The sequence below is a fragment of the Ochotona princeps genome, chromosome 2 (assembly GCF_030435755.1).
Source record: "Ochotona princeps isolate mOchPri1 chromosome 2, mOchPri1.hap1, whole genome shotgun sequence".
Taxonomy (NCBI): Eukaryota; Metazoa; Chordata; class Mammalia; order Lagomorpha; family Ochotonidae; genus Ochotona; species Ochotona princeps.
In genome coordinates, this window is record NC_080833.1 from 161,141,946 (window position 1) to 161,167,292 (window position 25,347).

Genomic DNA, 25,347 nt, shown 5'->3' on the forward strand with positions numbered 1-25,347 from the left:
TGATTTTACAGTTCGGTAGGTTAGGAGTCTGCCATGGGACCCGCTGAACTAAGCTGCTGATCTTAGCAGAAGTGCATTCTGCAGTTTCTTCAGAAGCATCCATTTTTTGTCTTCCCCCAGTTCCTGGTAGCTGCCCACATTGTCTGATTCATGGACCGTCCTCCATATTCAAGGCCACCAACACTGAATTTCTTTGACATTTCTGTAGTTGTCACATCTTCCTGGGAGTAATGTCCAGAAGGGCTGCCCTCTTTATTTTCTAGAGATTTACTTATTTGTTTGTTCATTCATTTGTTTATGTGAAAGGCAAAGTGAGAGAGAGCTATTTTGAATCTGCTGGTTCACTCCCCAAATGCCTGCAATAGTAGGGGCTAGGACAACGTTAAGGCAGGAACCTGGAACCCCATTCAGTCTCCCACGTGAGTGGTACGCCCCAGGATCTGGGCCACTGTCTGCTCAGGAGGCCATCCAGTCTCCCACATGAGTGGCACGCCCCAGGATCTGGGCCATTGTCTGCACAGGAGGCCATCCAGTCTCCCACATGAGTGGCACACCCCAGGACTTGGGCCATCATCTGCTCAGAGCTGGCTTAGAAGCAGTTTCCGGCGCTCTGTCTAGTACTCTGATAGGGGAAGCTTCATGTACTGCACCATAATACCCACCCCAAGCTTTCCTGTTTAAATGATTCAGATAGTGTCCCTGGCCCATCTACATCATCTAAAACAATCTTCCCATCTTCAGATCCTGAACCTCCTTCACTGCTGGTGGGAGTGCAGGCTCGTGCAACCACTATAGAAATCACTATGGAGAGTGCTCGGGGAATTGCAAATAAACCTGCCATGTGAGCCAGCTATCTGGCCCTAGGAATATACCCAAAGGAGATGGAAGCTGCATATGAGAAGGGATCTGTAATCCAGTATTTACAGCAGCACAGTCTACAAAAACCAACACATGGACACAACCAAGATGCCCGTCCAGAGAGGAGTGATTAAAGAAACTGTGTACCTCTCTCTGCTCCATGGAATATTACTCAGCCATTGAAAAGAATGAAATTATGCAATTTGCAACTAGATGGTCCCAACTAGAGACCATTATGCTTAGTGAAAGAAGTCAATCCTAAAAGGACAAATACCATATGTTCTCTCTAATATAAGGAAACTATCATGCAAATTAAGCTTTTGTGTTTTCCTTTTGTCACCCATGTGTTGGTTATTCAGTGGCACGTTTTTCAACTCTGTGGTATTGTATTTTTAACATATCTGTTGTTGATCTTATGTCGTGACTTCTCATTTAAGGGAATGTATAGTGGTGGCGTAATAGAGACTACCATGTCCAGATGTGAAGACACAATGCAACACGAATTCCCTACTTCCACATCAAAGATGGACTCCCAGTGAGACTGTTGGACATATCTAGACAATGGGATGCCGGACTGTGTGACATTGTCTGTACCAGCAGTGTCGGGGCACACTTAACTAACACACTGATGGAATCATGACTCCTTAGGAAGCACTGTACTATTGTAACAATATGGGGAAGATCAGTCAGGGGGTGGGAATCCCATACTCTACATAATTGTACCACAAAATCCAAAATAAAAAAAAGATTCACCTACTTCCCCCCCCAAAAGATCCTGAGCCTCAGTTACACATGCCAAGTTCCTTCTACCAACGTGCCAGTGTAGGTGGCATACTCACAGCTTCTGGGCTCAGCACGCTTTGCGAGGGCATCATGTACCCGCCTTTGTCTTCTTAACTGATGTTTTCTAATTGTTTTTCTGTGAAAAATCAATAGTTCATTTAACAGAAAAATACTGAGTAGATATAGATGTGGCAAAAATCATGGAGGCTCTATTCAAATGAGTAGTTTGCCAGGAAGGGGTGTAGCCGACTCCAGCTGGCCCTGCTGCAGCCAGAGAGTGCATCCAAGGTGCTGGCCGCATTTATTCCCATTCCTCATCGTAAAGATAGTTCTTGAGAAGTCCCTGCAACCTGTGTGCTGATTCTGTGCAAGTGGATGTTGACAGTATGAACTTATGTGTCAGCACAGGCACGGCAGGGAAGAACCCTAAACATCACAAATGACTGGAAGGGTGAAGACACTGGTCATGTCTCAGAAGGCTGCTCGTTCTCAGCGTAGTGGTCCAGAGTGTCCAGCCCTGGGTCCCATGGCCGCCACGGGTCCTCTTGCCAGGCTTGGCTCTCTTGTTTTCTTTTTCTGTGTGATTGTGATAAACTGCATTTCAGAGTGAGGGCCCGTCAGTTGCACTCATCAAACAGCAGTGGGTTCTTTGAGGACATTCCCTGAACGTGCTAAACAGGAAAGCTGAAGATGACCTAGAATTGACATAGACATTAACACTCATGATTCTTCACATGTTCTTCATATCCACACTCATGTTAAATTGTTTTAACTTAAGGGGAGAAATGCCAATACTGCTCTTGAGATAACAGATTATTTCAATTCTAATAACTCTTAAGGACTTTCATTTGTCCTGAAACACAGCTTGAAAAGCTGAAAGTTCCTTGTCTTTTCATTATTTTACAAGAGTTTCATATCAGCTCCCGTCTCTTCCTCCTCCACCCTCTTCCTCCTGTTTGCACATTGTCCCAATCACAGGTGGTTGCTCAGCATCACCCCACGGCACAAGATAAATAAGCTTGGAATGTTTCCTAGCAACATACTGTTCTGGGAACCTGCTCTGCTTCCCTGAACATGATGAAGCTGAACATGCTAGAATCTCAGCCAGATGGGAGAGGATTAGCTTTCTGAGGGTGCTTAATTCATTTTTAAAAAATCACTCCCGATCACGGTGAGTAGCAAGATCGACTCTTCAAGGGACATTCTTTTCCATGTAAAAAAAGTCTTAGGTAGTTTAAATTAAAACATTTGGTTTTAGATAGATTCTCTAGTAGCAAGCTTACAATATCTAATTCAGACACTGATGAATAGATCCACTTTAGAACCCCGTGGAGAATATTTCAACAAAGAACTGATACTCCACCTGGTCCTTAGTGGTCTGATAGTCCATGTTTAAATGTAACAGCGTAGTGACCGGGCACAGGGGCTTCCCCACCTTCAGCGGCTCCCAGGGACCCATGGAGACACCTCAGCAGAACTCCCCTTAGTTCTTCGGCTCCAGGGCTCCGTCAGAGCAGGCATCTGCCTCTTGGTCTTGAGAATCTGTATTTCGTTTTCTGGGTAAATGATGAATGCGTATAAACAAAAGAAAGCTGCAGGAAACTAAGGCCACCGTCCAAATCAAGAGAAATAATGCGATTATTTTGTTGGCACATGATCCTGTGTGTGCTTCCCTTATTTGTCTGCTGGTCTAGAAGGCAGCACAGTGGGCGTTACTTTCCATTCTGTCACACTGTGCGTGGTCATAGCGTACCGTGGAAGGTCTCTTGGGATTCAGTAACTAGGAGTAGTGTCTCTCAATGGCAATATTCTACAGTCTTGGCAATTCAGTTACACTTTGGAAAATGTTCTCCATGTTGAACAGAGGAGATGTTTCCCCATCAACCAGATGAATATTTTATTTTTTTAAAGATTTATTTGTCTTTATTGCAAAGTCAGATGTACAGAAAGGAGGAGAGACAGAGAGGAAGATCTTCCATCCAAGCGGCCGCAAAGGCTGGAGCTGAGCCAATCCGGAGCCAGGAGCCAGGAGCCAGGAGCTAGGAGCTTCTTCCAGATCTCCCATGCAGGTGCAGGGTTCCAAAGCTTTGGGTCGTCCTCAACTGCTTTCCCAGGCCACAGGCAGGGAGCTGGATGGGAAGCAGTTCGGCTGGGATTAGAACCGGCAACCATATGGGATCTCAGCATGTTCAAGGCGAGGACTTTAACCACTACGCTGTCATGACGGGCCCAAATGAATATTTGAATGTGCTTGTCCAATGGTTTGTGCTACAAATCAGGATTTGGACTGAATTAATAGAACTTCCCATTTGTGATAAGAAGCAGAAAATTCTAGTGCTTTTTAGGAATCCTGGATGGTAACAGAAAAGTGATTAGATAAGCTAGAGAATAACACCTAATGTCTTTGTTTTTTTAACTTAACCAATTCTTTAGTTAGAGAATTGAAATTGTACTCATGGCAGGAAGCTGGAAGATAAATGTATTTCTGTTGTGGATACTGTCCTTCTCTTTTCCCCGAGCACACATATTCATATTTTCTAACTACTGTATTTTTAGCTAAGAAACGATCTGGAGCTATGTTGCAGCTGGTTAAGCCTCTGCCTACAGCACCGACTGTAGATATCGGAGCATGGGTTTGAGTCCTGGTTCCTCCACCTCCGGTCCAGCTCCCTGCTAATACACCTGGGAAGACAGCTGAGGATGGGGTGGTTAAGCCCCTGGTACCCACGTGGGAGACCTAGTTTCAGACTCTTGGTTTCATCCTGGCCTAACTCTGGCTGTTGCGGACATGTGGGGAAGTGAACCAGTGGATGGAAAATCTCTTTCTCTCTCTTTCCATCTTTGTCAATCTGCCTTTTAAAAAAAGAGAACGATTCGTTAAAAAAGCAAAACAAAACAAAAAAATAGCCTTTAGAGTGTCCAAGATGGGCCAGGCATCTCGGTGGATGTTGAAGGCATCAACATGTCTACTTTGTCTTTATCAAATCTGGAATAAATCAGAAAAAAAAATATATTTGCAGTTTTTAAAGTTTTATTTATTTTCATTTGAAAGCAAGAGAGAAAGATGTTAGCTCCCATCCCCTGGTTCATTCCACAACTGCCTCAGTAGCTGGAGTTGGGCCAAGCTAAAGCGACTGGCTTCATCTGGGTCTCAAGCACTTTGTGCATTAGCAGGTCGCTGAGTCAGAAGTGGAGGAAGGACTTGAACCCAGGCACTCCGGCAGGGATACGAACATCCCAGGTGTCTTTAATCAATGTGTGTCAAATGTCCACTCCAGCAGGTCTGTAATCTTAACAAGCAAAAACCCATTTTTATTCACTTCAAATGAAGGTATAAATATTAAGGAAATATTTTGATGTTGAAAGAAATTGAATACTTTTAGTTGCTTAAGAAAAGGCTAATAGTAGACTTGAATCTGCAATCTGAACAGAATGAAATACAACATACATTTTGATTGAATGCTTTAAATACTGTTAAAATCTTCTAAAAATCAGGCTTTTTTGTTTGTAAGTAAGGCAGAACACTAAAGAAAAAGGGAGAGACAGAGAAGAAAGACTCTCTGTCTACTGGTTCGCTCACCAGATGGCCGCAACAGTCAGGCTTGGGCCAGGCTGAAGCCACCAGCCAGAAATTCTGTCTGGGTCTCCCGTGTAGGTGACAGGGTCCAAGAAACGGGGCCATTGTCCAGAAAACAGAGTGAGAAGCGGGCAGCCGGGACTCCAGCGGGCACTCAGACATGGGGCAGTGGGGGTGTGAGCAGCAGGTTGAACTGGACGACACAAGGCCAGCCCCGAGCAGTGAGATGCTTCACCCATGTCGAACAGTTCATTCTCCTGACAACCACTGTGGGGTATAAATTTATTTACTTGCTGTATTACAAATAAAGAAACCCCCTGAAAGCATGAATGTCTGGATTACCTAATTAAAAATTAAGCAATGCATATTCAGACTGCTGTCTAGTGCCCAGTTCTGTGACTCTGATCATGACGCATGAGCTTGTTACTCTCAAGGTCTTCTGGTTCATGATAGTCTAGTCTTTCTTCAGAAAAGAGTTAAGTACTGTCTTTTGAGGATGGCAATTTTAGTAAGAAACAGATGAGTTGCTCAGGTGGTTTTTTTTTTTTTTTTTTTTTTAATATAGCATGATGAATTTGTATTTATTTTTAGTGTCAACTGTAAGTTTTTCTTTCTTTTGGTATCTTAACTCATTTTTAAAAATTTGCAGTTTTTATGTCTATAATCATTTTAAAGACTACTATTTATTAAAGAAAGTTAAAAATTAACAGCACCATTAAATTAACAAAAAGTTATGATATCAGCAATATCATAAAACAGAGATGGGCAAACTCTGACCTGTTCTTACAGAAGAGCTTATGCTCCAGCACAGAGGCACTTATTCATTTGTTTATCACCCATGGCAAGTTTTGTGCAGAAGGGCAGGGCTGGATGGCTGCTTCCTGGGCAACGTAGCCCACCAGAGCCCAGATGTGCATTGTGCTCTGTGCAGGGAAGGTTTCCCATCCCCCTGCTCTAGGCTCCAGATGCCCCTCATTTGGAGTTGGACATCTCCACTACAATGCCAGAAACCTCTTTTTTTTTTCTTATCTTAGGAGGTTTATTCCAAAGGGGCAGGAACAGGGTAGAGGTGGTGAAGATCAGGAAAGAAGGGAAGAGAAGAGAGAGAGGAGAAAGAGAGAGAGGAGGCCAGAGAGTGAGCTGCACCTGGGGGGCCTTTTTGTCTGCCAGGTGTAGGGGGCGGGGACTGGGAGGGATTCAGGCCAGGCCCCCAGGGGATTGGTGCCTGCAGGTGAATGCCTAGGGATGATTGGCGAGTGGGCGGAGTTGGGGAAGGGGCTGGAAGATTGGGGGGTGGGATTCTCAGGTGGAATGCCAGGTTATATCTGATTGGTGGACGGCTGGACCGGCGCGAACTTCCTGAGCTGTGAGGAAGAAGGAATGGCGCCCGGTCCAGGGAAGGATATTGGAATAACTCCTTACATTCCTCCCTTTTGTTATATATAAAGGAAGAGGGGCATTGTTCTCTATGGCTTCTTGGAGCTGTTTTCTCTTGGCAGTGGTTGCAGCCTGGTGGGAAGAATGGGAGATGAGGGATGCTTCTAGTCCTGCAAAAGAAACTGGCCAATGGTTTGATTAAAAAAATTTTTACATTTAAGTGGCTGGGAATGGAGGGAAGGGTTATTAAGAGTTATCATTGAAAAGGTGGCTTGAGTTGATTTTCTCTTAGCCAGGCCTTCTTGTATTCGATTCTTCATTACTCCTGAATGGTCAGCATAGACAGGGTATCTTCACCAGGAACCAGAGACCCTGGCTACCTATCATCCTATCTAACTCCTCACATTTCCAAACAGAGGAGTGAACAGGGATAAAGGGACAACGACCGTTCGAGCTTCTTCGAGCTGAAAGGGGGCGTTGTTGAGTAACTGCAGGAGTTGGGAGTTCTAGAGGTTCGTGGTAGAAGTAGAAGTCATCAGATGTCTGAAGTACTGCCTGGCACTTGAAGGTTTCTCTTTCTTGAAGTCTAGATAACAAAACACATCATAATTATAATCTTTCCCAACCTAGCAGGTCATGAGTTCAGTTAGTGACCCAGTTGGAATACTTGGACTAGATTTATGTCAGTTTAACTTCACTACTTCAAATCCCAAATTTTGAAACATGCTCAATGAGTGCAATGGAACACATTAAAACTTTTGGGTTGTATGAAATAGTTATCTGAATCATTGAAAGGATTAGTGTGTAGAATGCCAGAAACTTCTTTAGGAAACTCACTAGAAAATCTTTGCCTAAATGTTGTTCTAGTCTAACATGCCTTCTCTCTTATCCTTATAGGTCCCAACCAAAAAGCTGAAGAAATATGAGAAAGAGTATCAGACGATGCGAGAGAGTCAGCTGCAGCAGGAAGACCCCATGGACAGGTACAAGGTAGGCAAGATGTTTTGCACCTCTCAGAGCCAAGGGCTTCATTTTCAGCCTGAAGCAGACCAGACAAGTTCAGTCCCTTCTGGTTTGATTGACTAGACCCTGTTTTGTTACTCTGCCTGTCCAGTCCAGACGTGTTTTCATTTTAGGATCCTCCCAAGTAGCCAACCATAATATTTCTTTTCTTTCAGTTTGTATATTTTTAGGTAACTCCAGCTGTTGCATTTATACTGAGAATCTTCATAAGAAGCTAAGAGAAGGAGAGGGAAAAGGAAATAAAGTGTCTTTCTGCTTTCAAAACTCAGGAAAAAAAAAAAGAAAAATGGCAAAGTATTGTTTTAGCATTGCATGATCACATCCACAGAGACTTTTAGAAGGTGAACTATTCCAAGACTGGCACGAGGATGTTTTGTAATTAGTTGTGTGTGTGGCAAATGTTAATGCAAACTTATTTGGAAAGAAAAATAAAAGTCACAAAGGTGTATCAAGCATGTTAGTGGTGTCTGTTGCAACACTTGTTTCTACAAACTCATGAATGACGGGGATATTTGACTCTAGGGGATATTTGACTCTAGGGGATATTTGACTCTAGCATGCAGTTTCAGAGTCCAGATGATTTCAGTTGAACGTCTAATTTAATTATGGTGTTTCTTTTACAAAGTGGGTTTTTCATGGAGTCAGGTCTCTTCAGTGCCGATTAGCTGTGCTGTTCCCAAGGATTTGGTGTGTCGGAAGATACCGTTTTCCAACTTACTTTTCCAAAACAAAATATTATTGTCTTTCTTCAACCTGTTCTGATTTTTCCGATTCATGCAGGTGCATAGCAGCCCATTCTCTTTGCACACCAGCTCACTAAAACAACACAGTATTCTATTTTCAGCAGTAAGAACCAGTGCCAACATCCTGCCAAAGCCCTGAGTAACATTGTTGGTTAGGTCACCCTCTGTGGGTTGACTTTGCCTTTGTACAACAGCATTATTTACATGGTCAGAAAGCTGATATGGGTGGCACAGGTGCACCGCACATCTCTGTTGCTTTAGGATTAAGTGACGTGCTTGAATGTAGAGGAACATGAAAAAGAGTATGTAGATTTTACAGTCCGGCTGAGTTCATATGTTGGCTCTCTACATGAAAGAGAATAGGATTTGAAACACCTGTGTCACTGCTGAGCATCTTGGTTATTTGTGGAGTCCTTTCCTCAGCTGTCCAGCGTGTGATACCCTGGAGTCCTTGAGGGATTGGCATGAAGATGAGGGTTGCTGGATGCAAAGTCCTCCGGGACATAGTTGGTGCTGAGCAAAAGATTATTGCTGGTTCTATAAGGCATACCACTAAGATTTACCCGACAAATGCAGGCTCTGCCCCTACAGTCTGTTGATGAATTTCCTTGTATTTCTTATATTTCTCCTGAGTATGGCAACTGAATACTCCAGCATCATTGTTTATCCCTTTGTGTATATTACTGGCTGACGAATGAATAATAAAATTCTGCACACTGTTGTGGTAGATAATTACACATATGAACAGAAAGTATGCTATCAGACAAGGTTTGAGGCTAATTTCACCACCCACTGTCCCCTCAGCGGAGCCAGTTTTAATGTAAGTCATATAGTGTGCCTGTTGAGAAGGGCTTCAAAGCAGTCATTATGAAGATTATTAAAGGTTCAAAATGAAGTCCTGTGTTATTCTTAATTTTTATTGTTGCCATCAGTGCGAAGAATGCTTTATTGCTTGAAAGCAAACTTGGGCATATGGAATTAGACTAGGACTTGTTACTATGGACTAGGTCTTTGTTTTGGTCAAGGCAGGTATGTATGAACAATAATGTGTATATTTTTTTAAACTACTTAGAACATGTAAGATTATTTGTGTAAAAGTAGAAATAAAATATGTTGGTGTTTTTTAGGGGGCGGATAACACTTTTGAGTGCGGTGACCTCACCTGCGCTTACTAGACAAAGTACATGTCTCTTCTGGATGATTTCATAGCTTTTTTCATGCATTGCCTGACCAATGTTTGTGCACTTCTTTTTTCAAAGATTTATTCATTTTATTACAGCCAGATATACACAGAGGAGGAGAGACAGAGAGGAAGATCTTCCGTCCGATGATTCACTCCCCAAGTGAGCCGCAACAGGCTGATGCGTGCTGATCCGAAGCGGGGAACCTGGAACCTCTTCCAGGTCTCCCACGCGGGTGCAGTGTCTCAATGCATTGGGCCGTCCTCAACTGCTTTCCCAGGCCACAAGCAGGTAGCTGGATGAGAAGTGGAGCTGCCGGGATTAGAACCGGCGCCCATATGGGATCCCGGGGCTTTCAAGGCGAGGACTTTAGCCGCTAGGCCATGCCGCCGGGCCCTGGTTGTGCACTTTTTAAATAATGTCTAATTTTTGGCAAAATTACTCTGCTCCAATTAGAATCACACTTGCCAAGTGGCAATTGGTAACATAGTTTCCAGCCATCAACAGATTGATCCCTCAGATGAGATCATCACATAGTTTGACAAGCTAACTGTAGTTACCTAATGAAAGCAGCAAGTTGTCTTGGAGAATACCTTTTAGAGTTTCCTAATTTTAATGCTAACATGAATAAGATCTCTAACCTAGGAATGAGCCTGACCTTGGACTGGGAACCCAGTTAACATAAACTGTTTTTTTTTTTTTTAAGATTTATTTTTTATTTTTATTACAAAGTCAGATGTACTGAGAGGAGGAGAGCCAGAGAGGAAGTGGAGCTGCCGGGATTAGAACCAGCGGCCATATGGGATCAAGGCGAGGACCTTAGCCACTTGGCCACGCTGCCGAGCCCAACATAAACTCTTAAAAATAACTCTAGAAAACATTTGAAGGCACTGAGGACTTGCATTAATTCCATTTCTTAGGAAAAGACAAAAAAAAATTTGTTTAACCTCCTCAACCATTAGAATTCACATTACTTAAAATGCCAAGCCTAGGGACTGACATTGTAGCTTAATGGGTAAGGCCATCACCTGAGATGCTGGCATTCCATATGGGCACTGGTTATGCCCCGGCTATTCCAATCCCAGTTCACATTCCTGCTAAGGTGCCAGCAAAAGCAGCAGAAGATGCCCCAAGTACCTGGGCTCCCATGTGGGAGATCTGGAAGATGCTTCCGGATCTGGCCTTTGTCCTGGTCCAGCCCTATTTTAGCCATCTGGGAAGTGAAGAAGTGAATTGGTGGATGGATGATCATAGTCTCTCTCTCTCTCTCACTCTCTCTCTAACTCTGCTTTTCAAATAAAAAATCTGAAAATGTTACGTTTGCCTTGTAGCTTTCCATATGACAAGAGTCTTAAGAATGTTATGGGAGGGCCCGGCAGCGTGGCCTAGCGGCTAAAGTCCTCGCCTTGAAAGCCCTGGGATCCCATATGGGCGCCGGTTCTAATCCCGGCAGCTCCACTTCCCATCCAGCTCCCTGCTTGTGGCCTGGGAAAGCGGTCAAGGACGGCCCAGGGCTTTGGGACCCTGCACCCGCGTGGGAGACCCGGAAGAGGTTCCTGGTTCCCAGCATCGGATTGGCGCGCACCGGCCCATTGCGGCTCACTTGGGGAGTGAATCATCGGACGGAAGATCTTCCTCTCTGTCTCTCCTCCTCTCTGTATATCCACCTTTCCAATAATAATAAATCTTTGAAAAAAAAAAGAATGTTATGGGAATGAAGAAAACAAACAAACAGAAAAACCCAGAAATTCCGTACAATAAGGGATTCTAAGAGATACTTCTGTTCAGTACTCTTTCCCTTGGACGTGGGAGCATTGCAGGAAGACCCTAGGTTACAGTAAAGACCCAGTGATATAGAGTGACTCTCACAGGTCACACTTCTTGTGTGTCCATCTGAACATGTTGTCGCTATTTTTATGTCACATATATCTGCATTCTCATTCCTATCATTGTACTCACTTTTGTTCCAATACTTAGAGTTCAACCATTACAAGAAAGAGAGAAATATTATGGATATAAACTTAAAACTCCTCTAAACTCTAAAATTTAAACTTAAAATTCTAATTAGCAGTGTTCTTGGAGTTAGCAGCAGTGATCATTGCACACTGTTGAGTATATACTAAAATCACTGAATTGTACATTTTTATAGGATGGATTTCATAGTGTATGAAATTCTTGTGTATTTGTTACACACACAGCCTCCAACACACATATAAAATCAGCTAACATAAACATCAGCACCCAAGCAGTATTCCAACCGGACTGGCTTCCAGCTCATCATCTCCCTTTCACGAACTCCAAATCAGACCAGGGATACTTGTGTGGAAGCCATGCTTGAATGAGGCTTTCCATCGTATCAAACTGACGACTAACTATTGATCCTGTATGTCCCCAGATGCCAACACAGCCAGCGGTATGATCAGTTGCAGTCCTGTCCCTCATTTTCCAGCTAGAATATTTGTTGAACATACACGCTGATGAACACACACACACACAGGTACAGACATTCAAACATATACACACATTGCTGTGCTAACCATTCTTGGCATTAGCTTGTACTTGAATTCAGTGAACCCAAGAATGCGTACTTAGGGTGAGGAATAGCCAGCCTGTATAAGGGTCAGTCATTTGGTCTGGCCCTGCTAAGGCAACTGCAGGCAGGGATTGAAATCCAGTAGATCAACTGCAGGCTAATTTTTAAGTTCATACTCTTGCGTGGCCTGCAAATGATGCTATCAGTATCCCAATAGCCTTTGACAGAAAAAAGGTTCCCCACCTTTGGTAGCTTTTAGTGTACAGGACTACATTCTAAGAAACAGAAAGCAAACTTAATTGCAAGAAGCAGGTAGAACATTTTTCTAAATATCTTTGATCATCTTTCTTCACTTGGACCTAGACAAATTTATTTAATACTCTTTATCAACTCTGATATTTTGGTGTGTAAATTTGTTTAATGATTTCAAACAAGGTGAAATGTTGGAGAAAGATTTCACTGTAGAAATACAGGAAGTGCATTTTCATTTTGTTCAAGTCCCCAAAAGACCCACGGCAGTGGATATGTGTGGCTGCTTTGCTGCGTGTTAAAGATGAGGAGTCACGTCCTTAGTAGGCAGGCAGTAGTATTTTCCATCCTAAAGAGTGAATTGTTTTCGCTGTGGGAAAGTTTTCTGGTGATGTGATCAATTGGTGGGGTTTTTTTTAGAGACCTGCAGCCTTCGCATTCCTTTGGAAAATGATGTGTTTTTTTCTCTTCATTAAAGAACTACTTACACAAATGTAGGTTAAGCCTTAAAAAACACAGCCAGTTAATTAAATGTAGTGACTCTCCCAAAGCATAACGAAGGTTACCTGTCTGGGTGGGAAATCCTAGGGAGACTGAAATGCTTAAACTCTTGGCCTTGGAACGCAGATGGTGTTATAAACACACAATTTCTAATTGCAGTAACTTATCCATGTCCAGGACAATTACATTTGAGATGCTTTCTTCAGATTGGATATCATGATTTTTTTTTTTATCAGAATGAAATATAAATAGAAAGTGATTCCTCTTAAGTATACAGTTATTATTGCATATACAAATTTTATCAGAGCAGATGTTCCTACAAAAAATTTAAAATATAGCTAATTAATTATGAGTAGTAAAATAATAAAAACAGTATTTGAAGTAAATCTTATTGTGCTTGTATTGTGCCAATCATATGCGTCTAATGAAATGATTTCAAGGAGTAATCACATTGTCTTTGATCTTGACAAAAGGAGAAATTTGAATTATGCTGATTTCTTACGTGTGGAGGGGAAAGATTGTCTTTATCCTCCCCTGGTTGAGTCTTTTCTTTGCTCAGAGAAATCAAGATAAGTTATTCATCTATGAAAAGTGGGTTTTTTCCTTTTTTTTTTTAAATCAGTGAAATTAAGTTTATTCCTTTTACTTTTTCCATACCACAGAGGTTGTTGTTGACTTTGAAAATTGTAGTCAAATAATGTGATGTTAACAGATAGTAACAGATGACAGGATGGTTTCTGTCTGCTTATGTTAATGATAAACTTCTAAAGGCTATCGCTTTGTTTTTGGTTTGGATTGCCCAACGGATTCAGCATTTTAGGAATGTTGCGTGGAGCGCGGAGAAGCCAATGCCCTCTTGGGGCCTCAGGCAGTGTGGCCTCAGCTCTGGGCAGCATGTGCGGGAGGTCCCTGTTGCTCATGGCACACATCTCTGAGTATGGTTGTTCAGGGCTTTTACAAAGCTTCATTTCCTGTTAAAGTGGTACTGCCAAGGTCACCTGCTACGAACAGGTTCCTGTGTCGCCTCTAACTCATTTGAAATTTTGTTTGTGCCAGAGTGTTCCGCAGTGGCTGGTGGCCCCGGTCGCTGCCGGATCCTGTGAGTGACCTTTGCTGGAAGCACATCTGGGCCTAGCCCTTCCTTAGGCTCTGTCTGCTTTTACACAACAGTGGCCAAGTTGAGTAACTTCACCGGATGCTGTGACCTGCAAGGCACCAGAGCCTCAGGATCTGGCTGTTAGCAGGTCAAGTTTGCGGAGCCCTGTGCTGGAGGATAAGCTAAGCTGGCTGTTTTCCATGTTCAAAGGCACGCAGTGTGCCTTGCTGGCTGCCAGTTATTAGTTGCAAGATTTTGTTTTTAGTTGGATGTTTAAAACTTTTAAAATGTATACAAGAAAGATAAAGTTGGATGTACTGGGTGAGGAGTAAAGCATAAGACAGTTTCAAATACACAGGTTTTCTTCTCAGAGCTTCATTTAGAGAGAATATATATGTATGTAAGAAACCTTTCATGTGTAGGCGTTTACCTTTGTGTGTCAAAAAACTTTGAAGATTTAAATATGTGATTACTAACTGGTTTAAAAAAGAGGCATCCCAACAACAATATGTGAGTTGTGCCGGCAACATTGCACTGGGTCTTTTAGAAAAAGTTATCTTCCTGACCCTTCAGGGTTTTTAAAAGCATGTGCCAAGAATTCATCATCACCGCAGGAAACACACCCAACATACCGAGCCAGAGTTTCTAAAGCCACCTCCCTCCCTGTGACCTTTTCCTTTAAAGCTTTGTTTGATTCGTTTCGACTGCCAGGTCACATTTCTTTGGTTTCTCATCTTGGACTTGATGACACTCAGCCACCATCACTTGGACTGCTGCACCCCAGACTTGGTCTCGCAGAAGCAAAGGAGAACAGGCAGCGTTGTCTGTGTGTGTGTGTGTGTGTGTGTGTGTGTGTGTGTGTGTGTGTGTTCCTCAGCCCAGCAATTTCATTCTTTTGCCTGGAGACAAACCGTTTTACAAGTTTCTAACCTTGTCATATAAGGAAACTCCTTCCACCCAGCTTTAATACCCGCCCATCGGCAGCTCACACTGCAGTTGCTAATAATTCCATGTGCAGCGTTTTCGGCCAACAGGCACGCTGAGAGCACAGTGTGTGCAGGGAGGAGTTTCCGTGTTGGGAGTCTTCCTGAGTTGAGACTTGCCCACTGGCTGCCTCAAGTACCCTTTCTTCCATCAAGTGTTTGCAGTCACAGAGAAAATTTAGAGCTCTAAGGAAAAACAAAACAGCAGTAACACAGGCCTGGTTTTGTGGTTGCCTCTCCTCAGTGTTTCAGTAGGTGTTCAGTTTCATTGGATATTCCTCTTTTTTTTTTCAATTGTCTTTGAACCTATGATTGAAAGCGGTAGTTGGTCTATGACTTTTGAGGAGGTAAGTTTTTTTTTTTTTTCAATCTATATGTCTCTGTGTCATCAGTGTCTGTCTCTGAAAAATGCAGTATCCTCCTCTCAAAAGTTACTAACTGAACTTTCTCAGCCATGGGCTGGTGAAGACACTTGCTGTTTGCTTTTTGTTCAAATGATGTCTGTTACGTGAGATAGAGGAGTTCCAGGAGTGACGAAAGCAGTGTCCCCTGTAATCTGTGCTGCAAAGCCTGGGAGGGAGCAGTTAGCCTGGCGGCTTTACCGGCTCTGAGCACTCAGGCCACTTCTCTGAGCTAATGGGTCTGGCTTGGCCAGCATCTCGGAATGTACCACGCAATGGTACATGCCGCCACTACCAAACGTCCTCCCTGCTCGTACAAAGGCAAGCTTCTTACATGAGTTAGTTTTGGCTCCTGGGAAGGATCAGAGAGGACGGCCAAGTAATACAATGTTTGTTTAAGCCTTGATACGTGTAGGCAAGCTCTTTGTAGAAAGCCTGCGTCTCGGTAGGAGTGTCTCCTGTCGCGCTGCTGGCGCTGGAGGACTCGGAGGACACGTCGCTGTCACCACACCCGTACTTTGGAGGATGATACTGCATTTTCGGAACGTAGCTTGCTTTCCCACTTGTCTGAGTGCAGAGCAGGAGTCTGGCACTTCCCACTGTGCGGCTTGCTTTGCAGTCACTGAACTGAAGCTTCTTGCCAGAGCAAAAGCCAGCAGGCGCCCACTCCCCGTCCCTGTGCACCCTGCCAGGCTGTTTGGCATTCTAAGGACCCCTAAACACAAGATTTCCCTCCAGTCTTTCCCCAACCTTGCCTCTCCCTCTTTAGCCTTGTGGCTAGAGGGGGTTTGGTTGCAGCAGTCAAGTGTAACGAGAAGTTGGCCATCAGAATCTCAGCTGAGCTCACAGGTCTTTCATACACCATAGTGGAATCTACCAGACATTGATCTCAACACACTGGTGAAGTAGCTGATTGGAACTTTTTAGAATACCAAAACACAGTACTTCTCCATGAACATCGTATGACTTGGCCTAGAAGTTGTTGTAACACAGTTCTAAGCCTGTACCTGTAACCTGAAAAACTGGTAGCTGCAAGCTTTTTCATCTGTAAACAACTTTTCATTTTTTAACAACTTTTAAACGGGGGTTCTACAAGTAGGCATTCAGTAAGAGCTGGGCACTTAACTCAGGAATGGCTGTTGCAGCAGTGTTATCTTGAAGGGATTTATCAAGAAATGAGAAAAATCTCTCGTCCACTAAGCAGTCTGCATTGTGAAACATGCTGTGTTGTCGTTGACCTGGGTGTTGGCTGCCCTTTCCTGACAGGAAGGAAACTTGCTGAAAAAGTGTCTGAAACTTTTTTTTTAAATCTAAGTTTTCTACAATTATGTAAGTTGTTTCTATAAAAAAAAAGGAGTACTACTTAGCTATATCAGAAATAGACCAACTCCTTGGCCGCTGCTAGAAGGTGGGTTGGTCTGGCGGGATGTTGGATGGTGCATAGATCCATGCAGAAACGCGTAGAGGATAGGTGGTGTGCAAAGCTATGTTTACACTTACTGGTTTACTGTTGTTGTCTTTGTCTTTTCAACATATTTTCAGTTACGGGGCAATGAATATGATTTTTAAAGTTGTTTTTAAAAAGTAATTCCAAATTTCACTTTCACTGGATAAGATGCCAAAATGAGAAAAAGAAGTTTAAAGTCACTCCTACTCCAAGCCGTTGGAATCCAGGATGCCAGGATGCGTGACTCTTCCAAAGGGCTGCCTTGCCAGCCCCATTCCCTGGGCATTCCTGAAACGAGGGTGCGGCTCTTTGTAGTTCCCTCCATCTGCAGAAGTGGGGCTGCAAAACTCAGGGACATGTGCAAAGACAACAATAAAAAAATAATTCACTGCCCATAGTTAAGGTCTGTTGTTTGTTTATGTTGTTATTTTCAGTTTATCTTTTTTCCGGTAACATCAAGTGATCATTTCCCTTATCATTGCATAGTTCACCTCAGTATTTTAAGGCTGCGTGAAGATCTATCATGCATTGCTTTAAAAGTATCTGAAGACTGATGTAAGTCCCATGGTGAGTCCTGGGGTTCAGCTGTGGCTCCAGCCACTTATCCAGCTTCCTGCCAGTGTAAGACTGGGAGGCAGCAGGTGGGGGCCCTGCCACCCCTGAGGGAGACGTGCTGCCGCCTGGCTGCTATGGGCACCTGGGGAGTGAGCCAGCAGGTGGGGGCGCTGTCTATCTCCATCTGCCTCTCAAGTGAAAAAAAAAAAATCTTTATTGAGGTGATTTGGGATTTTTTGCTGTCTTTTAGTGGCTACCTTTTTTGAAGAATGTTTTGACATGCCCCAAGCAGCACAGTGGCTGCCTATGGCCAAAGTGCTGCCCTTCCCTGCCAACGGCCCTCCCTGCCTCCTATCTATTTTTTTTTTTAGCTCTTTTTAAAAGATACACAAATAAGAAATAGATTAGCTTTTCTCTTTTCTAAATAACAAACAATAGACTGTTCCACAGAGGATAATATTAACTTCACCCCACCCAGTGTGCTAATACACTGACTTCCAAAACATGAGTTTGTCTTCTGCTGTGGCTGAGTTTTTGCCAGCCTTGCAGAAAACAGTTAGGTGTGCGCATCGGAACAACAGGAAGGTCTCATCACATGGGAGTATTTCCTGTCAGCTTGCTTAAATCTCAGAAGAGTTGCCAGCAGTGGCAAAGACATGCTTGTGGTTGCTCGCAGTGGGAAACGCGTACATCGCTGTTCTTAGACTCAATGAGAATCTACAAGTCCACAGCCGTGCGGTAGGAATTACCAAGTGATTCTTCCATCCAAAACTTTGCTTCAGATTTTTTTCTTGGGAGTTTAAAGAGGGAGGGTTAGGGGGAAGGGAAACAATAGTTCACTAATTTAACTTATCCAGAATCTACAATTTTTTAAGATCTAGTTTATTTTTCTATGGAAAGTCAGATATACAGAGAGGAGGAGAGCGAGAGAGGAAGATCTTCCATCCGCTGATCACTCCCCAAGTGGCCACAATGGCTGGAGCTGAGCCAATCCGAAACCAGGAGCCAGGAGCTTCTCCTGAGTCTCCCAGTCTGTCTGTAACTTCAACTGCTTTCCCAGGCCACAGGCAGGGAGCTGGCTGGGAAGCGGGGCTGCTGGGATTAGAACTAGCGCCCATATGGGATCCTGGAGCATGCAAGGAAAGGACTTCAGGTGCTAGGCCACTGCGCCGGGCCCCAGAATCTAAATTAAAATCAAAACAAAACCAACAAGCAAAAAACCCCAACATTTCTGGCACTAACATAGAAATAGGCGTTCAGGAAAGTTCACATTTTTTAACTCAAAGGTTGTCCGCTGATAGCAAAGGCACAAGCCCACTCTTGATATTACCGTGTGATTTGGAACCCTGGTCTGGAGAGAGGGCTAGTGGTTTTCTCACATACGTCTCCACAGTGCCTTGCAGTTCTTGGAGCCAAGGGTCGGTCAGCTGTGCATGTTTCAAACCAAGAATTGCTTGTGTCTGTTTTAGGTCCGTAAGAAAACCCGCGATTTGGCGATGTAGTTGGAAATGTTGCTGTCCGTGGCACTGTTACGCAGCTGCGTCTGGAGAGCTTAGGGGACAGCTGTGTGTCACCGGGTGCAGCGCCGCATCCGCACTGCTAGCTCAACTCACTGTTGTTTCTGGACAGCCTGCCTTCCTGTGCCACTTGCGCCTCTCCTTTACACACCTTCCAGAGGTCACTTTGTTGCTGCTGCTTCTTGCTCCTCGCCGCCTCCGCGCGTGTCTGCCGGGACACTGCCTCGCTAATGCCTGCTTCCGGCTGTCACTCTCTTTGCAGAGGGAGAACCGCAGATTGCAGGAGGCCAGCATGAGGCTGGAACAAGAGAATGACGACCTCGCCCACGAACTCGTAACCAGCAAGATCGCTCTGCGGAACGACTTGGATCAGGTAAGCTGCTTGGCTGGGTAGAAACGAGACTGTAATTCTTCCCTCGAAGGCTGGACCGCCGAGCTCTCTCCAGCGTCCTGTGCGGCGAGTGGGCGGCAGCCGGGCTGCAAGTGCCGATTGGAGGGAGTAGAAGATCCAGCCTTTGGGAGGGAGTAGAAGATCCAGCCTTTGGGAGGGAGTAGAAGATCCAGCCTTTGAGAGGGAGTTGGGCCGTTTCCACACAATTCGTTTCATACCTTTTTTATATGTATAAGTGTGCCCAGTATAGTTTCTCTTCATCAGTACTTTTCCTAAAACACGGGCTGACAGTGTTCATTTGAATATAAGAAGTAGGGCAGACAGAAGTCGTATAAACAACAGCAAGTATCTGGCCTGGTTAGGGGCTAAGATGACAGTACGCCTGGAGCAGTGCCGAGTTCCTGCCTCCAGCGTCCTTTGGTGGTGTGGACCACTGGAGTCTGCTGGTGACATAGGGAGTGAGTTCCTGCCTCCAGCATCCTTTGGTGTAGACCACTGGAGTCTGCTGGTGACACAGGGAGTGCCGAGTTCCTGCCCCCAGCGTCCTTTGGTGGGGACCACTGGAGTCTGCTGGTGACAGAGGGAGTGAGTTCCTGCCTCCAGCATCCTTTGGTGTAGACCACTGGAGTCTGCTGGTGACACAGGGAGTGCCGAGTTCCTGCCCCCAGCGTCCTTTGGTGGGGACCACTGGAGTCTGCTGGTGACAGAGGGAGTGAGTTCCTGCCCCCAGCGTCCTTTGGTGTGGACCACTGGAGTCTGCTGGTGACACAGGGAGTGAGTTCCTGCCCCCAGCGTCCTTTGGTGTGGACCACTGGAGTCTGCTGGTGACACAGGGAGTTAGTCCGTGCCGGCAGCATGCAAGACATGGATTCAGTTCCCGGGTACTGGTGTTGGCGCATCGCAGGAGTGCTTCCTGGGTTTTTTCCTCTTTCTTTCTGCCCTCTTCCTTCTCAAAGATGTAAATAGAACAAAATAACATAAAAAATTAACAGTAAAATAGACAGAGTATTAGGCACCAAGAACATACAAATGCCAGCCTAACAATAGCAGGCGTCTTACTCTGTTCCAATAAAAGCTTGCATCTGCACGAAGTGTGAGGTTTTGTGGACGTGTGTACATTCAGATTGGATGGCAGAGCTGGTGCTGCCCGTCTGTGGCACAGCCCGTAAAGCTGCTGTATGCACTGGCTGCATCCCATATCCACCTACTCATCTTCCAGCTGCTCCACTTCCCATCCAGCTCCCTGTTTATGGCCTGGGAAAAACAGTGGAAGATGGCATAAGTGTGAGGGCCTCTGCCACCCGCATGGAGACCAGCGGACGCTCTGGCTCCTGGCTTCAGCTGGCGGAGTCCTGGTCATGGCCACCATGTGGGAAGACTCAAGAGCTCGTTCTGTCTCCATCTCTCTTTCTTTTTCTCTTTTTTGAAGATTTATTTATTTTCATTGGAAATGCAAATTTACAGAGAGAAGGGGACATCAAGAAGGTCTTCCATCTGTTGGTTCACTCCCCAAATGACTGTAAAATGACCAGAGCTGAGCCGATTCAAAGCCAGGAGCCAGGAACCAGGAACTTCTTCCAGGCCTTCCGTATGGGTGCAGGATCTTGAGACTTTGGGCTGTCCTCCTCTGATTTTCCAGGTGATAAGCACGGAGCTGGATGGGAAGCAGAATGGCCAGGACATGACCTGTGACCCATATGGGAGGCCAGTGCTTGCAGGGGGAAGATTAGCTAACTGAGCCATTGTTCCAACTCCATAAATAAATGTTTAAAAAGTCGGATATCCAAACAGATGTGACTCTTGGCAGTCATGTGACCCAGGGCAATCCTTAACCCATCTGTGGGACTAAAAATGAGATCTCTGCCTTATAGAGCATATCCATAGAATGGGTTCACTGAGTGTCAGCTGGCACTGGGGAAGCCAGGGGTCACTGTCCTTCCTTGTGCTTAACTATGTGTCAGCAGTGTTCAGAATACAGATCCACTGGTAATATAAATTCATTTAGATGTTTAAAATTGAAAGACGGCTCGAACCGTCCGTTGCCACTACTGCCTTTTCCCATATGAACAGTTAGTTTTGTAGCTCAGAAGTGTAGTGAGAAGGGACAATGACCACTGCCAAGGAAGACAGTGCCACCAGCAGACAGGAAGCCAAGAGCACGGGCGCTAGCTGGGGTTTGTGCCTGGAACACAGCCTGTGGCAGGGAGACAGAGCAGTTCAGGAGATTATCTAAAAAAAAACCCGAACAAACATTTAGCCCTTTGAGTCCCAAGCCCACTTCACTGACCCATTCCAAAGCTCTGAGAGGTGGGACAGTGTGATGATGGGCGACAGAGGATCTCCGCTGAGCCAGAGCCAAAGGCACCTGTCCTCACCTCTTACATTTTGTATTAAGGAGATTCTTGGTGTATCTCAGAGCCATGGTCAAGCTCTTGGATTCATATCAGCTTTTCAGATGGCCTGATTCATTAATTTGGCTGTGTTGAAGTTTTCCTCCACTCATATTTTGCTTCAGATGAAAAACCAAATGAAAAAAATCGTGAACAGTTGGACTCAGGCTCAGTGGGATGAGTTAAAGGGGTTGAAAGGAGTTTCAGAAATATATTTGGTAGTATACATTGAGCCTTTGTTTTCGCAGATAACAAATGTTCACTGTTTTGGATATAGCAACTTATAAGCATTATCTCATTAGTCTTTCACTGAATTTACAAAGAAAGTATTATTTTTTTAAGATTTATTTTTATTACAAAGTCAGATATACAGAGAGGAGGAGAGCAAGAGAGGAAGATCTTCCGTCCGATGGTTCAGTCCCCAAGTGGCCGCAACCACTGAAGCTGAACCTATCCGAAGCCAGGAGCCAGGAGCTTCTTTCTGGGTCTCCCACACGGGTATAGGGTTCCAAGGCTATGGATTGTCCTTGACTGCTTTCCCAGGCCGCAAGCAGGGAGCTGGATGGGAAGCAGGGCTGCCAGGATTAGAACCAGAGACCGTATGGGATCCTGGTGCGTGCAAGGCGAGGACTTTAACCACTATGCTATCGAGCCGGCCCACAAGTTTTATTTTAAATCTGTCATGTTAGATTGAGGGCGTAAATTATTTACATACACATATGGAGAGTTTAAAATCTACGTTTGAGGGGCCAATGCAATGATTCAACTGGCTAGTCCTCCACCTTCAAGTGCCAGCATCCCATACAGGCCTGGGTTTGTGTCCTGGCTGCTTGTGGTTGGGAGAGCAGATGAGGATGGCCCAAAGCCTTGGGAGACCCGGAAGAAGCTCCTGGCTCCTGGCTTCAGATTGGCTCAGCTCCAGTCTTTGCGGCCGATTCGGGAGTGAACCAGTGGATGGAAGAGCTTTCTCTTTGCTTGTTCTTCTCTCTGTAAATCTGCCTTTTCAATTAAAACAAGTAAATATTTTACATAAATAATGAAATAAAATAAACACAACCTTGAAAAGGGGGAGATGTGGTAAAAAATGAATATTCAAGATTGTTTGCTGCAGTATCATTTAGAATAAAAACAGAACAAATATATATAACACACAGTAGAGGAGAATGACAGTATGTTTGTGAAATGTCTTTTTTGCAATACTTTTCTAAAACATCAAGGAAGATGGTGACATTTAAGTAATATTTATAAGCTATGTATTTGCCTGTAAGACCATAAACATTTGTAATGTTTGCCTCTAAATTGCAAGGATTGTTGGCTGGTCTTGGGTCATGCTGGAGAGAAGGAGCCAGAATATACCTAGATAGGAAAAGAACATGAAAGAAAATACAGCAAAATGTTGCTACCAGATATTTCTTGGTGATAAGATTAAATCTGGTTTGTTTTTTTTTTTAATTCCTTTTGTGCTTTAATTTTCAGCTTATAAATTATGGAAGACCTTAAATTATTTAACCACCCTTGGTTAATTAATAATGAACATTATATCTTCAAATAATCAGAAAACTAATAATTAAAACATGCACATTCCTATGTAAGAATATAATATGCATGACTTTATTTTGATATTCAAAGAATTTATGTATTTACTTGAAAGAGTTAGAGGGCTCGTTCACCTAAGGCAGGCCAAAGGCGAGAAGGAACTTCATTGGGGCTCCCACATAGGAGCCCAGGCACTGGACCAAGCATCTCCTGCTGCTTTTCCCAGGCCATTAGCAGGGCGCTGGGCCAGAAGGGGCACAAGTCAGTACCCGTATGGGATGCGAGCGTTGCATGCAGTGGCGCTGTAACTAGTAATAAGGAAAAAAAAAACTGTGTGGCCACCAAGAGAATCCTTTGTGTGGATCAGTGTGGGCTGATTGGTCCTTGAGCATGAGTACCCCATGTAGGTGCTCAATGAATCCTTGAAAAGACTCCATAATTCCTTCATTTCTTCTCCCCCTTCGTGCCTCTCTGTCTGCTGACATCAAAGTGAGACATCAATGTGGCCCAAATTGGGAGCTTATTGCCCAGCTGCTGTTGCAGGCATTTCTCCTCCTAACTTGGATGTGGTCATTGGTGCAGCGGTGGGGTTTGCTTGCCTCTCGAGAAAGCTACGTGTCCCTGAAGCTCAGCCGTGCTACCCATCCAGGCCTCCAGGATCGACGTGACCTCAGGAGCCCAGAACTGCCCCGCTGGCCTTCCCCCAGGGTGCCCAGTACTTTTCCATTCCCAGTGCGGCAAATCATTTCTCTCGGTTAGAATAGCAGAACTTTGGAAAACAGCTAGACAGAGGTGAACGATTATATTTGAGACTGTATGAGTAGTAAACAGAAAGTAGTTATGCAATAAGGACTTTTTCAAAAAGAACTCCTTCCTAGCCTTTGCCACGTGAGTGCCAGCTGCAGGATTCCAGGGCATTTGGAGGCCTTGAGTTCTGTTCTGACAGCCCACCCTTTCTGTCCCTGGATAACGGTAACAATTTCTCGTGGACTGGAAATGAAAGAGCCGAAACATCTCCATGTCAGTGTCCGTGGGTGCCCGTGCTTCCCTGTTCTCACGGGACAAAGACAAGAGATGCAGTGAGTTCCTGTCCATTGCACGTGTCGCCATCCCAGCTCCATACACCCAATTATGTGTTAGACCTGACACTACAGGTCATAACTGACAAATTGTGTCATTTTGACCTCAATTGGAACAACTGACTTTTCCTTCTGAAAGCTCTTCATCCCTGATGTTGGAGCTAAGCCTGTTGATCAGGTTATCATTGTCAGGATGAAGGCACGTGTCGCTGTTCACTCCTACAAAAAGCTCATAGGAAAATGAAATTTAGAACTTGGATGCAAAAAAAGTTTGAAATCCATGCATATGAGAGATTTTTTAAAAAGATTTACTTATTTTTATTGCAAAGGCAGATATACAGAGAAGAGAAGAGACAGAAAGATCTTCCATCTGCTGGAAATGGCTGCAGCTGCCAGAGCTGAACCTATCCGAAGCCAGGAGCCAGGAGCTTCTTCTGGGTCTCCCACATGGGTGAAGAGTCCCAAGGCCCTGGGCCATCCTCAACTACCTTCCCAGGCCATAAGCAGGGATCTGGATGGGAAGTGGAGCAGCTGGGGCAGGAATGGTGCCCATATGGACTCACGGTGATGCAAGGCAAGGATTTAGCCACTAAGTTATTGTGACAAATGCATATGAGAGATTTTTTTTAAGTTCACAGGAAATGCACATTTTGAAAAAATTTTATAGATTTCTGAAATTGTGGTTGGGCGTGGAGGCCTGCATTGTGGCACAGAGGGCATGCTTCTTAGTAGCCCACGTACCGTATCCTACTGCTGGTTCAAAGCACGGAACTCGGCTTCCCATCCAGCTGCCTGCTAAGGTTCCTGGGGGACAGTGGATAGTGATTCCAGTACTCAAGGTACCACCCCCAGTGGAGAAGACACATGGACGTCCTGGCCTAGCTTCAGCCTAGCCCAGCTCAACTGCTATAGTCTTTTGAAAAGTAAACCAGCAAATGGAACATCTCCCTCTCTTTCTCTTTTTGCCTTTCAAGCAAATAAATCAATCTTTAAAATTTTTAACAATAAAACATTTGAGGGTGCTGAGTGTTAGGGAGCCCTGGATTAAAGATGCTGCTTTTGTTGTCTGGATCCCATATGGAAATGCTCGTCCAAGACCAGGTTGCTCAGCTTTCAGTCTGGCTTCA

The 25,347-nt window shown here is 44.5% G+C and overlaps 1 protein-coding gene across 5 annotated transcripts in view; it reads left to right on the forward strand.

Moving 5' to 3' along the window:
• The window catches only part of RABGAP1L (RAB GTPase activating protein 1 like), a 614,224-nt gene that overhangs the window by 575,379 nt on the left and 13,498 nt on the right, over nucleotides 1-25,347 (forward strand). For 3 of the 5 annotated variants that reach the window (XM_058660694.1, XM_058660696.1, XM_058660697.1), the window contains 2 exons: nucleotides 7,493-7,585; nucleotides 19,087-19,197. In XM_058660694.1, the coding sequence (XP_058516677.1) occupies nucleotides 7,493-7,585; nucleotides 19,087-19,197 (204 nt within the window). Of the gene's footprint in view, nucleotides 1-7,492; nucleotides 7,586-7,773; nucleotides 8,065-19,086; nucleotides 19,198-25,347 lie in introns of those variants that run through there. The other 2 variants (XM_058660695.1, XM_012930109.2) reach the window with 1 other exon arrangement.